General features: G+C 48.8%; 1 protein-coding gene across 3 annotated transcripts in view; it reads left to right on the forward strand.

Moving 5' to 3' along the window:
• The window catches only part of ATR (ATR serine/threonine kinase), a 1,676,349-nt gene that overhangs the window by 215,679 nt on the left and 1,446,142 nt on the right, over positions 1 to 14,528 (forward strand). For all 3 annotated transcript variants that reach the window (XM_069618270.1, XM_069618272.1, XM_069618271.1), the window contains exon 6: positions 1,631 to 1,819. In XM_069618270.1, the coding sequence (XP_069474371.1) occupies positions 1,631 to 1,819 (189 nt within the window). The remainder of the gene's footprint in view (positions 1 to 1,630; positions 1,820 to 14,528) is intronic.

Here is a 14,528-nt window from a genome sequence, read left to right on the forward strand (position 1 = left end):
TTCTATGAAGAAACTGCTTTGGGACCCATATTGGAGTGGGTGACTGAGGTTGTTAAACTAACAATAGCTGGTGATCATACAAAAGGGGGGTTAATATTGAGGGGTTGTATGTGTTTATACTGTACAATGTCCATTTTTACTTCACATTTTTCCCTGGAAAAAATGCAGCAGAGACCCCCCTGCACAGTCCTTGCCCAACCCTCCCAGGTTTTCCCAATCTAGTTTGTCCTTTCTACTATCAGACTATCAGCATTTTGTGTGGGAACCGAAGAAAGGACTAACCTTCGCCTTTGAGACCCTGGAGTGGGACTCACAACACCTGGAAGCCAGAACAGTCGAGATCCCTGTTTTTGACGTCGACCTGCTGCGAGGCACGATTCGAGCATGTTCAACACCAAACAAACTGTTGGGACCCTTCAACCCTGCCTTTGACATACGTCGTTCTTCAAACCGCTGTTTGCCTGTTCGACTCTGTTCGTCATGCCAGCTGAAGCGCGTTGTTGCCTAGGCTCGAACCAATCAATGAAGTACTGCTGCCTTGCATTGTTCGATTCCACATCTGCAGCACCAACCTCTTCATCGCTGCTCCGGTAAATTGATCAACCCGACCCTGGTGTCTCTTGATCCACAACCTCCAATCCCTGCATAGAATAGATTTGTCTGCACATCCCAGTACCAGCTCGACCACCGTCGATCCTCGACCATTGAACCTGGGGACCACCCGATCCGCACAGCTCGACTGGACGATTCCAGACCGCAGCTACCTTCCGTTCGACCCTGACACTATGCTAGCTTGCTGCTGAACCATTTCGACTACCACATCTTTAACCTAAGGGAACCCGCGATCGAAAACGCGAGGCCTGGTTTGATGCTGCCGGACCACCAAGACCTTTGCAAAGGTATTTTTGACTAATATTCCACCCCCCACCCCCCGCCAGGTCCATCTTTGGGCCCTAGAGACTGGATAGGTTAATTTTAATCCCTTTTGCACCCACAAGAGCATTTTCTTTGAACATCATGGTCTTTTATTGCCTTTTCTCCCCCCGTCTCATTACCCAGTGCGCTGCATTTATTGTATCTTTTCATATTCTGTGTTCCTTCTACAGGTGTGGGTTTTAACAGTGTTTTCTAGTTGGTTATTATTGTACATCGTGCGTTTGATTAAAGTATATATTTTTTATAGAACCTTGATTGGACATTCCATTATTTTGGACTGTTTTATTTCGCTGTTTGGGTTGCTACTGAACCACATTCACGCCCCTCTTGAGAGTATAGCCTTCCCATGGCCCACATTACCACAAATGCGAAGCGGGTATATCTCTTAACTGTGGCTGTTTTTCCCTTTGATTGTGTTGGCTCATGGTTTGTAGAAGCGTGAGGGCTGAATGGGTGCTTTCAACTTTACTCATCTGTGTATTCGTGCCAGGCAGAAGTCAATTAGTCACAGTTACATATGAATCATTTTTACATTGTCATCTTTGCATGTATAATGGGTCTGCTTTCACTTGCTTTGTCGCCTTTTGTATGATTCTCAGAGCATTGATGTTTTTTATCCCTTGACGAGGCACTGCAAAAGGGCATGTGCATTTGTCTACTATAAGGTTTTTACTACATTTCTTTTTTATTGAAGGACTGCTCCAGTGGATATGAAAATAAAGAGTTTGCTGTGGAATGCCCTGTGCGAAAAGGCTTCAGTCCTGCTGCTTCGGCTTGAGCAAGATGAGCCTGATGGAAATGTGATTAATTCCTTGGAGGGAATTACTGTGATACTGAGACTAGCTTCACTGTGCATGGTTCACACACCTGAAAGATGCAGCAGGTAAACCTGTTTATCAAGAGTTTTCTGCCCAACATAAACCTAAAAATAACCTGGGTGTGTTTGCTGTACATAGTATAAATCCCTTTCTCCTGTTTCCTCCCCCATGAACAGCGTGGTTGCCTCGGAACATATCCACATTGTGTCCCAGCTTGATGTGGCAGCAGTACCCTACTCATGTGCAACTGTCAAGGGTGTTCTTTTCTTTTTAATTATAACCCCACATTCTGTGCAGTTGCCTCTCTATGTATGCACTTGCAGATTATGATTTGAGGGGTGGTATGGAACCATCCATGGTTAAGATAATATAGTTGCTGTAGTTTAAAAACTTGTTTCTCAGTATGGTCAAAATCAAATGCAACAGACTTGTTGGAAACTGTTAGGCAGAAACCTGTGCAGTTCCCTTTGGGAACACTGCAAAAGATTTAGGACTACAGGTGTTAGCAGTAAACCCACTTGGTAGCAGTCTGTACCACCCAGATTTACCTGGTAGCTGTGGCTGAGCAGTCAGACGTCCCTCAAGAAGAGTTAGGCAGTATGCAAAGTATACACAATAGGCACTCAGATACAACAATACAAGCAAACACTGACCAGAGCTTTGGTATCAAAGTATATAATTATTTATTTAACAAACACACTGTTTGAAACACTCCAGCACTCTTATTGTAAAACACTCTAAACACAGTTACTATTATAATATATACAACCCTTATTCCTTATTAGATAAGTCTTAGTTAACACCACTTATTTCCATACAGAGGTGAGCGCTTAACTATAGATGGCACTCCAATAAGTTCATGAAGAAGGGAGGGAAAAAGACAGAATATGGGAAGGTACACCACTCTAAGCTTTAGGAACACTATTAGCAAGGCAGAAGAGCAAAAGTCACTTGTGAGCCAAAGTCCTTAGGCTGGGCCCACTCTTAGCGAGAGAAGAGCACAAATGCGCCCAAGATCACACAGTTACACTAGGCTTAGAAAGTCTTGCAGAGAGTTCGAAAAGAGTTTAGAGAGGCTCAGAAAAGTTTAGCCAGGGTGTCCCAGGCTAACCCAGGTTCGAAAGCCGGGGGCTAAATCTACCCCGTACAGTCGGTGGCAAGGGAAGCCGGGCGGGACACGGTACCTTAAGTGGGAAGGATCCTCCAGCGGTGGCAGTTGTTCCTGGCAGCTGTTGCAAGTCTCGTCGTCGTCCAGGGGAAGAGAAGATTTCGACTTGGAGGAAAGATGAAGGTCGTTGCACTGCCAGGGAAGAAACCAGCAACAGAGTTTTCCGGTTAAAGGTATTACCCTTTAATTTGCGGTCGTGGTAAAACGTGGTATCCCGGTTGCCGGGGTGCTTGGCACAGGCAAGGCGGCCACGAGATACGTCGGGAAGGCGAAAAGACGGTGAAACTGGTTATCCCCACCAGTCAAAGGAAGAAAACTCTCCGACGGGAGATCTCCTCTGTCGTTGGGAAAAGTGGTGAGACGGTCCAGCAGGGCTCCACCGGTGGTGTCGTCGTGGCAGGTCGGCTCAGCTTCTCCCTCGTCAGATTCTTAGGTCCTGTGGCGACTTCTGAAGTTCCAGTCCCCAAAGCCCTGCTTTTATGCAGAAAACCCCCATTCACTCAGCCTAGCTGTCACTTAAACAGCCGGCCGGCCGGCTCACCACTTGGGCTAATCAGGACGGAGTGCGACATGAGTTGCCTAGGCAACCCAGTCCAGGGTGCCTAAATTCCCCTCCACCCCTCCTAAGTACCCCAGACAGAGTGGCACCACTTTGGAGGGCTTCTGTGGAGAAGCCCGCCAAAAAGTGGAACAAAGGGCTCGACTTGGGTTGGAGTCACAGAAGAGAACACAAACGCCATTTTAGAACCGAGTTTTGGCAAAAAATACCAACCGGAGAATTAATATTAATTAAATAAACCGGCGGTATGTTCGAGGCTATCGTAATTAAATAAATAAAGATAGTAGCCTCGAACAATGGGAAAATCCCATAGAGAAATATTTGCGGTTGAATATAAAAAGTAGTATCCATTGCCACCAGCCAAAACTCGATCAGGGGGGACGGAGACGTGCCCCCTCGACGAATTGCCCCAGCCAGTACGTCCACAATATGATGGTTTGTACTGGTTCTGTTCAGAATTTAAGACTAGTAAAGTCAATGGTGACTTTACAGACCCTGGGAGACAGTAGTCAGTCCCAGGGTATGGAGTCTATACTGGGGAGTCACTATGACACCCCTGTGTTACTGCACTGAGGGTGCTGTGTAACACACATCACAAAAACACATGAAGCCCTATGGAGTAAAAGACCCCATAGCCCATTAAACACATCTAGAGTCAAAGAAACACACTCAAATCATGTCCAACAGTGAGGGTAAAAGAGTCTCACTCTTGGCAGGAGAAACAAATAAACCCCAAAAATCCAGCAAAGCTGCTGGGTGACTCACTAGGTTAGGAAATTCAGCCTAAACAGAGAATTCTCCCTAACAGAAACTAGACCTGAAACTGATTGCTTTATAGCAGAAGGCAAGCCAAGACCTTTTTGTATTTATACCTATTAATATTGATTTGTATACAAGATAAGTTAACTACACCTATTTAACTGATACAAAATGAGTACATTCTCTCACTGACCATGTTTCCATCACACATTGAGATTTATGGTTCTGGGGCACCAGATTAGGAATACAAACTGTTTTGAACATAAAACGTTCCAACCATTTATAACCTATCCAGTGTACAGAAGTTGATGATTGTGTTATTTGTACTTATTTGTACTTATTAATAAGTACATTAATGCATTTCTAGCACTCTCCTTCAGCCAACATTACTGCTTCTGAGCACAGAACATAGAATGGGGGAAGAGTATGATCAGTGAGGAGCAAGGGGGAAATGGGAGGGATGTAAGAAATGGCAACGAAAGCAAAACTATTTAGAGACTAACAGAAAGTTTTTTCATTTTGTCCCCAAATTAAATGTGGTTTCTCCCTTCTCTCAGGGAAAGTGGGATTGAATTCTACAGGGTGGACACCAAGATCTACACATTTCCTGGTTATGTCTGATAGGAAGGTGGTGACAATAGATGTGAGAAGCCTAAAAGGCTTTACCACCAGATATAGGTCGGAATCTAGTTCAGTGATCAACAGAAGTTATTATACATTCACTAGCTTCTCAGTGCGTAGCCAGTTAGATACTTTTAGGCAGGCTTGGCCCATTTTTGGCATGGCTTGTAAAAGAGAAGTAATGCTGCCTTGCCTTTGACATGCTACTGTTTTGATGTTCTGATATGAGGGATGCCTTTTACAGAGAGCTTGAACAGAATGAGGTTGCGGTCTGTGCTGGCAAGGGTTGGTGAAGTGTCAACCATAACGGCTGTTGCAAGCACAGCGTGGTAAATTGGGAATTCTCAAGTTAGGATATTTGCATTTACATGATATTGAAGCAAGCATTGCCTTACCAATTGTTGGATAGCTTTGGTTGTATGTATATGTTGTCCAGTATCTTGAGGCTCCCACTTTTCGCTCGACCGCTCAGTCTTTCTAGTGTGAGTTACAATCTTGGCATCATAGTTGTACATTGTGAACTTCAGGCCTAAAGCTTGAAGAACTCTGAAAGTTGCCCTATGTAGGTATTGAAGAGAAAAGATGTAATCAACACATGAATTATAACATCAATTATGTGTCGAGGAGGGCCCAAACTTCACTTTCTCGTTTCAGATCATCAGAAGGTTTTCATACCAATCTGGAATAGGGTTGGACAAACCAGCTCTACAGGCAACTAAAGAGGCGCGTAATGGTTGACTGAGTTGAAGGTGCTGGTCATTCGAAGTAAGATAGGTGCTTGACCTTTTGAAGAGCTTCTTCAAAAAACACTTTTGTTTAGAAAGGCTCATGCAGCGTTGTGCACTGGACATTAAAAGGGACTGATGTTTTTCCAGAAGCTGTGCATTCTTGATCTAAACTTGCTACTCTGTAAGATGCTTCTATTTAAAGAGAGAGAACCGATTGACAGGGTGTTGGTTAACTTTTTCGTAAGTGAATTTGTAATGCTGCTGAGATGATTTTGTGATGGTGACAAAAAGGATGTAAAGTATTTGTTGGTTGTAGCCTGTTCTGAGGTAGGATTTCTGCGCACTACAGATTGTGTGCAAAGGATTCAGATGGGTAACCCACTTGACCACTGAAGTCATGGTTACTCATACGTTTGTGATGTTGAAAGGACTAAGGTGAAACATGATTGCAGTAAAGGAGTGGAGAAGCTAATATCTGGGGGGCTATGCAGCCCACTCAGATACTTGCAACATGCCAATCATTTGGAGGTGAACTACAATGCCCACACCTGGCAATGCTAACTTTGTCCATTTAATCTTCTAGTGTCACCTTTTTGGTCACTGGTGAAACATTTGTTTGCTGTTGGGTTATTCATTGAGGTCTACTGATGATATTATGCTACATGACTAAAACCGTGGCGGTTGATGGTTAGTCCATGTAAAAGAAAAGAGGTCCAGCAAAAGAGTGGGCCAGAAGAGATAGTTGGAGATCTTACTAGTCAATTATTGTCATTAAAAAGGAGTTTTCTCCATTCAAGGTCAAATGTAAAAGACACATGTTAAGAGCATATGTTACGCAGTGTATTGCATCAAGACAAACCGTAACCCCCCCCCCCCTCCACCCCAAAACTCTAGAATGGTAAGTTTCTGCTGACTATTAAATCAGTGTCTGATACAAGGCTCCGCTGTCTTCTAATATGTGGAAAAGTTTCAAAGAGTAGTAGTCCTTGGTTGGCTAAATATGAGGAGAGGTGTAGTTAGGGGCGCAAAGTACAATACTTTGTCAGCTTCTAGGCTGATAAAGGCTTAGCAAATGCTAAAACCAGGGCCTTGCCATATCTATCTGATTTAGCCCTGTGCAAGGGGTAGGATGAGATTCTGAAATACATTTTTACATGTCTTTTATATTTGTGTTGATATCTGATCACCTGCTGGATAACCTATAGGTACAACATAGTGAATACAGTTCAGGACTGGTCCAGACTACCCAATTCATCATTTTGCTTCTTCTAAGATCCTATTTAGGCCCCAATTCTTGCAGATGCCTGCTATCACACCCTTGCCAGCAACCATCTAGAAGGGGATTGTGCCGGTCAGGGAAAACAAAGCACTGTGGTCCCTTATGTAATCCCTGCAAATAAATTGATTTGAAGTTTCCGCAGTTTCCCATTCTTCACCTATGGTGGGCAGGATTCAGCTTTTCCCTCAGGAGTGGAAGAGGATAATATAGAAACATTGGGTGACAATTGCCCACTGTAACACTTTCTCATTAATACAAATGCAGCCCTCAGAATTTTTGTTGCTTGGCAAGGCTTCTCTTAGACCCCATTCTTTTAAAGGAGTTTTGATAACTCGCCTTCAAGGGGGCTGTGTAACTTTGTGCACTGTCAAAAGTACTCAAATTACTTCCTAGCTCCAAAAAAGATGGAGGTTCTTGATGAGGACACATTTAGATGGCCACTTTCGCTCATGTCTTTCAAGCTCTTGAGATACAAGATTGGCTGATTTCTGTTTATCTTCAAGACATGCACTTCCACCTCAATCGCCTGAAAATGTTGGCGGTTCTTAAAGTTTGTAATGGGTTAAACACATTACCGGTTTGTTACTCTCCTGTTCTTTGTGGCCCTCTTCTCAAATTTTCACAAAGATAGTGGCGCCCCATCAAAAGGTCTGTCTTTCTTTGCCTCAATGACTTGCTCCTCGGGATAAGGTTGGAGGCACACACTCAAGAAGATTTACTGGTGATGATGCAACCTTCTACACCATCTGGGCTAGCTTTAAATCACAGGAAGTCGTGACTAATACCTTCCAGACAGCTCCAGTTCCTTGGTGTGATTTTGGATACAGAACTAGGCATGATATTCTTTCTGCAGGAGATTGTTCCCAGAATTCAGGACACCGTCACAAGCACTTTATGGGACCCAGCAAAGTCCCAGCTTGGGATTTTCTCAGGATTCTAGGTCTGGCCCCCTGTACCTTTTTAATAGTCCTTCCGGGCTAAACTGAGACAGCAGTTGAGGGGTCGGTCTCAATTTCAGGAAGATGGGAAGAATCTTCTCTCTCTGGGTGGATTTGTGGGTCTACAAAGATCTGAGACGGAGGTCTCCATCCAGTGTGATGCAGTGAGCCTTTCCACCCACGTTTGCCGCAGGTAACCCTCGGGAAGGAAGCATGTCTAATATGTCATTGAGCCTTCAATCAAGACATACCTGTGAGTGGTTTATGGGAATGTTAGGAGGTGATTTTCCATATCGGTCTTCTAAAATTCAGAGCCATCAAGCTTGTCCTGAAAGCTTCCTTAGTAGTAGTTCAGAGACAAGTCTGTTCTGGTCTTGATGGATTTGGCTCCACTGCCATTTATTACCTGAACGGGGGGGGGCACAGTAGTTTGATTTGCTTGTTCAAAGAGGCAACGCATCTTGGCATTTGAGAAGAAAACGCATCTGGTGCCTACACAAATGGCTGGAAAACAGAATGTGAGTGAATCCTCTGTCTGCTGATGGTACTCTCTCATGAATGGGAGCGTAAAAGGAAACTTGTGGATGATCTTTACAATTTGGGGGTTTCCCCGGGTGGGCTTTTTCACACCCAGCAGCAACAAGAAATGCACACAATTTTGTTTTTGTGAAGTTTGCTCAAGAGGACTCCCCAGAAGATGTGCTGGTTATTGAAGGGGATTTCAACCTACTCTGACTTCCCCAAATTCCCTCTGATCTCTGTGGTTTGGAGAAAGTTGAAACTATCCAATGTTAGAATGATTCTTTTAAAATTTTAACTTTAATGAGAATTTCAAGTTAATCCCAATCACACAAAAGAAAATTTCAAGAAGGAAAGAATACAGCGATTATGGGATGTCAATATAACTAGACTTAACACATAAAACGTTCCAACCATTTATAACAGTTGATGATTGTGTTATTTGGAATGGTAGAATAAGTAGCAAGGCACATCGCAGTCCACAATATTACAATTTACGACATTTGTGACAAAGCAGGAGATACATAATGTGAAGAGGTGCATAAGTATCTCATGAAGCATGACTATCTTTTGGGTTCTCCAGCATGGGGTCTGGCATGGATTCACATGCTCATGAATATTCCCCGTCGTCAGGCTGGGAATCCTCGGTAAAGAAAAAACCAGTATCAGTTTCGTTTCTGATCTGTCTTTCGTAGTAATAACCAATCACTGGTCTCTGCGTCATACTGACCACAGCCAATGACTGCCCTCTACCTAAGCACCGCCTCTGGCAGCCATCTTCAGATTTTTACCGCACGTTCATGTGTTGGGATCCTCGTGCTATTGCTCTCGAGCGTTAGTGCTATTTTTTCGCGCTTTTTCACAAAAAACTTCGATTTTCGGTCAAAAGAGCCTCAAGCTCCACCGATCCTACATCCGATCAACGGGGACCCGTGTCGGATTCATCTGTGCCCCTCAAGGGTGAAGATTTCGTCGAGCTACACTTCGGAGGACTCCAGAAGCTTCTCAGGCCCGGTCTCGGAGATGGCCCAGGAGAAGGGAAGCTCGACGCCCGGAAAGCTGTTCAGGGCCTGCCCTGGATGCCAGCTGCAGAACGTCTTCAAGGAGGACGAACACTCTTTCTGCCTTTACTGCCTTCATGGGGACAAGACGCACGTGGAGAAGGACTGTGCGTTTTGCGGCAACATGTCGGAACGGACCATGAAGGACCGCCATCAACGTCTCGCCAGCTGGCTGGAGGGTAAGAGCCCGTCTGGCGAGAAGAAGAAGAAATCTGAGCGGTCTTCTAAGACCTTTGAGGGCGCCCCGGCGACGGGGGCCCAACATAAGGCCAAGCACCGCGAGTCCGCTGGCACCGGGAGCGCCGAACGGTCGGGCTCTACGGGCGCCAGGCAGGGCGCACCCTCCCCGGCACCATCAACCACGAGCCAACGCTCTGGGTCGGGTAAGAGGAAGGCCGAGCACCCGGCGAAGCTCCTGGAGAGACCCCGGTCGAGCTCTAAGGCAGAGGAGGAGCGTGGCAGTGCCCCCTCCCTCAAGGATAAGGCGGTGAGCGCACCTAAGGTGGTGAAGGCCTTGATCCATTCGACCAAGCCCTCTATCGAAACGGTCGCGGCGGCCCTGGCCCAGCCTGTGGAGGCTGCACCAGTGGTGGCGGCCTCGGGGCCCAGAATCTCCCTGCCTCCCCGGAGGGAGTCTTCTTTCGTGCCCATCGATAGGACCCCCGTGAAACCCTCCGTGGGGAAGAAGGGGGGGCAGGGCGTCGTCGTAGATTCGGCCTCAACCTCAGAAGAGGAACTGATCGAGGTCTTAAGCCACGGCCTAGGCGTGGAACAAGACCAGCCCGTCGGAATGGGCCCCGACGCAGGTGACGACGACGACATCGTCGAGGATACCGACGGGGCCCCTGCTCGCCCGTCGGATTCCCCTCTGCCAGCGCCGCAAGACAACTCAGCGGCCATTTTGTTGGCTATACAGTCCTTATGCTCCGAGATAAGGACGAGACTACCGTTACCGACGGAGGAACCTCTCCCGTCGGGGGATCCAGAACCGGGACCTTCTGGTGTTCCCCCTACCAAGAAAAGAAGGATCCATCCACCGCCTCCTTTTCAACCGTCGCGCCCCGTCCAGCCCTCCTCCCCGTCCACCCGAGGGGATGATACGGGGACTGACACGGCAGCGACGGGTACGGACGACGAGGCATACGACGAGGATTTTCCGTCGTCGCCTCCCCCCAGGGCTTCTCCGCCCGACGAGATTGGATCGTTCCACTCAATGATCGCCAGGGCATCCGAGCTTTTCCAACTCTGCCCTGAGGAGAAGAAAAAGGAAGGCTTCCTTTACCAACGGCGCGAGACCAAGAGGAAGACGGTCCTCGCAGTGCCTCTGTTGGACGACATTTGGGATGAGGGCCTTTCCCTCCTCAAGAACCCTTCCACGACGCCAGCGAAAAGAGACCGGTACGAGAAAAAGTACCGGGTCCCGGACTCGGCCCCCCTATGCCTCCGGGCGCAGCCTACCCCGGACTCCGTCGTCTCCGCGGCAGCCAGGAAGAAAGCGGGGGGGGGTGCGGCCTCCACGTCGACTTCCCCGCCGGACGGCGAGGGAAAGAAATTGGATGCCATGGGACGCAGAGTCATCTCGTCGGCGGCGACGACGATTAAAGCGGCCAACGCCTTGGCTATCGTGGCCCGCTACGACAGGGAACTCTGGTACAAGATAGCTCCCCTGCTGGATTTTCTGCCGGACGACAAGAGGGCGGAGGCCCTTGAGATCCTGCAGGAAGGTGAGGTGGCCTCGGACCACGCCATCACCGTGGCGACGGACATCGCCGACACTGGGTTCCGCCAGATGGGCAACGGCGTTTGCCTTCGACGTCGCGGATGGCTCAAGGCTACGGACTTTCGGCAGGACGTCCAGAACAGGGTCCTGGACATGCCCTTCGACGGGAACAACCTGTTTGGGAAGACAGTGGACGATTCCCTTCAGGCCATCAAGGCGGATACTGAGACGGCCCGGGCCCTTGGAGTGCTGCAGCAACGGCGGACGCCCTTTCGGAGCGGCGGAGGCAAGGGCGCCTCCAAAGGTTCCGGCGGCGGTTTCGCTTCCTACCGTCAAGCGGCCCGCTCGTCGTCGCAAGAGGCCTACAGAGGACGAGGCAAGTCTGGCGGCCCCCGCCGTCGTCGCCAAGGAGGCCAAGGCGGCAAGGCCGCGTCCAAGCAGGATTGAACCGGCCGTGGGGTCGGGCCCCCACCGAAGCACCCCGGTGGGAGGCCGGCTGGCGGGCTTCGTCAGCGTGTGGGAGTCCATCTCCACCGACCGTTGGGTGCTGGACGCCCTGGCCCGGGGCCACGCGCTCGAGTTTCAAAGAAGGTGCCCGCGCGTCCCCCCCGTGGCCAGGAAAGAACTTCACGTCCCTCAACTTCTCCTGGAGGTAAAGGCGATGCTCAGAAAGGGCGCCATCGAACTCGTCCCAAAGAGGCTTCGGGGCTCCGGAGTCTACTCGCGTTACTTCCTCGTGAAGAAGAAGACGGGAGGATGGCGCCCCATCCTGGACCTGCGACGCCTGAACAAGTTCATCAAGGCGCAGAAGTTCCGGATGGTCACCCTCCAGCACGTCCTGGGTCAGCTGGAGGAAGGAGACTTCCTATCGTCGTTGGATTTGGAGGATGCCTACTTCCACATTCCCATCCTAAAGGGGCACCGAAAATTCCTCAGATTCGTGGTCCAAGGGCGTCATTACCAGTTCAAAGCCCTTCCCTTCGGACTGCGGTCGGCACCCAGGGTTTTCACCAAGTGCCTCGCACCGGTGGCGGCGCAGCTGCGCCGCGAGGGGATTCACGTCTACCCCTACCTGGACGACTGGCTCATCCGCGCCAAGACGAGGGAGCTCGCCGTGGTCCACACGGCAAGGACCGTCCAACTCCTCACGGACCTGGGATTCTCCGTGAACTACGCCAAATCCCACCTGGTGCCCGCGCAAGTCGCACTGTTTCTGGGAGCGAGGCTCGACACAGTGTCCCTTCTGGCCTCCCCGTCGGAGGAGAGGACCAGGACCATCTTGGGCAAGGTGCAACGGATGTTGGTGGCCGACGCGGCCAAGGTGAGGTCCATCAAGTCCCTCCTCGGGATGATGTCTTCCTGCATCTACCTCATTCCCATGTGCAGGCTCCGGATGCGCCCGTTGCAAGAGTTCCTGGATGCGCGCTGGATCCAGACGACGGGCAGCTTCGAGGAAAGGATCAAGCTCGACGAGAGTTTCCGACGAGCGATACGGTGGTGGGGCACCCGCGCGCATCTGACGGCGGGCATGGACTTCCAGACCCCAGCCCACCAGGTGACTGTGACCACGGATGCCTCCCTAGAAGGGTGGGGAGCGCACACCGAAAATCTGCACGCAAGGGGACTCTGGCTCCCGACGGAGAAGTCCCTGCATATCAACGTCCTGGAGCTCCGTGCAGTGTTTTGGGCCCTCAGGTCCTTCCTTCATTCCTGATACGTTACTCTGCATTCATTTGCCCATATTAGTTGCTTATACTAGGTCTCAGTGGTTGTCAGTAGAGATTGGTAACCCCTACTTTCTACAAGCCAACTTGCTGTTTGATGGCTTAAAGGCAAACACCTTCCATATCTGTCTCCCTCTGGGAATTCCTTGGTGGATCATATCCAGTGTTCCCACATGAATAACAATCATATTTACGACTGGGTCAAATGCCTTCCAGTTACCCAGGCTGCACTTGCCCTTGCCTGCCACACCCTGGTGCTCCTTACCCTGAGCTTTCCTCTGAATCCTTTCGCTTCCTCCTAGCCTCCTTTCTACTATTTCACTGCTGTCTCTCCCCTTTCTCCCTCCAACATTTCCTTTCTCTCTCTCAACTCCATACTTCCACCCTCAGATCTTATTCTCTTCTACACTCTTCTACTTCTCTCCTCCCACTGTCTCCTCCAACCACTCTACACTCGCTATACTACACTTGCCTCCCTCTGATCACTACTACGGCCTCCCTCCTCTCCATTACACTCTCCTCCGTCTTTACTCACTACTACACCCTCTTCCTCCTTTTCTCCACTACACTTTCATCCCTCTATTCGCTACTACTACACACCACTGCTCTCTCCTCCCCGTACATTACACCTTCTCCCACAGTCCTCTTCCTTTCACTCTGTCACCCTTCTCAACCACTCCCAATCACACCTCCCCACACCATCTCCTAGTCTCACTCACCTGACACGCACCCTCACCACTTTCCGCAATCAGTGCTTCATCTTGCACACACTATCTGTAATTCTCCTCCACGCTAGGCTGCACCATCCTTCCTCTGATGGTCTCTTGGCCCCTTTTCTCCTCCCTTGACCTCACCTGAACAACCCACACTTCCCTGGTCTCTCAGTCCCCTTTTGCCCTCCCCATTTACCCATATTGGCTCCTTCTGTCAGCTGGTTCACCGGGCTAACCACTGGCTTCCTTTTCCCCAGGGGCTGTGTTACAATCACAAAAAGACACATACCTGGCCTTAAGCCCCACCCTCTTTTTGCGCTCCGCTCCATCCGCTTTTGAAAATGTCATCCCAATGCTAACAGAGGTCTTTTTGTGTTAATGTCCATATTATGTGGAGTGTCTGTATTGCAGGTGTGATCTCCGCAGCATTCCCAAGCCGCTTCGCTGGTTACCGTCTATCCATTGAGCTGCAGACTCGGGTCACCATTGCTAGGAATACTGGTACTCGCAGTTCTACGAAAAATAAAATAGAGAATAAACTGGCGATTATTGTGCATAACAAGTAGGGAGCGAGAAGATGTGATACTAATGATTTTCAGCCAGGCACAGGTTGAAGGTACAGAGATTGGGGCCCTCCCAACACCGGCCTCCTGCCCTAGGTTGAGAGGGAAATGTCCCTGACCATGTCATAATGGTCTATTTTTAACCAATTTCAAAATAAATTGAAAATCAGTACATGTCCATGCGAGGTGTATGAAGTTAGCATTATGCATTTTACAGCATGAACAAATAAAGTTGAAGTAGGAATTTGAAGTGCAGGAGACCATTTTTGTAATTAAAGGTTATACTATTAGTTAGGCTGCATATTTCCTCTCACCCTTTGTGTTAAATGGCTATTTTAAAAAAGGTTTCCTGTCTGTGCTTAGCTTTCAATAATTCCTCTTTATGCCAGACCATCACAAGCTTGTAAATAGATGAAATAGCT

The sequence above is a fragment of the Ambystoma mexicanum genome, chromosome 10 (assembly GCF_040938575.1).
Source record: "Ambystoma mexicanum isolate Mex_15411 chromosome 10, UKY_AmexF1_1, whole genome shotgun sequence".
Classification (NCBI taxonomy): domain Eukaryota; kingdom Metazoa; phylum Chordata; class Amphibia; order Caudata; family Ambystomatidae; genus Ambystoma; species Ambystoma mexicanum.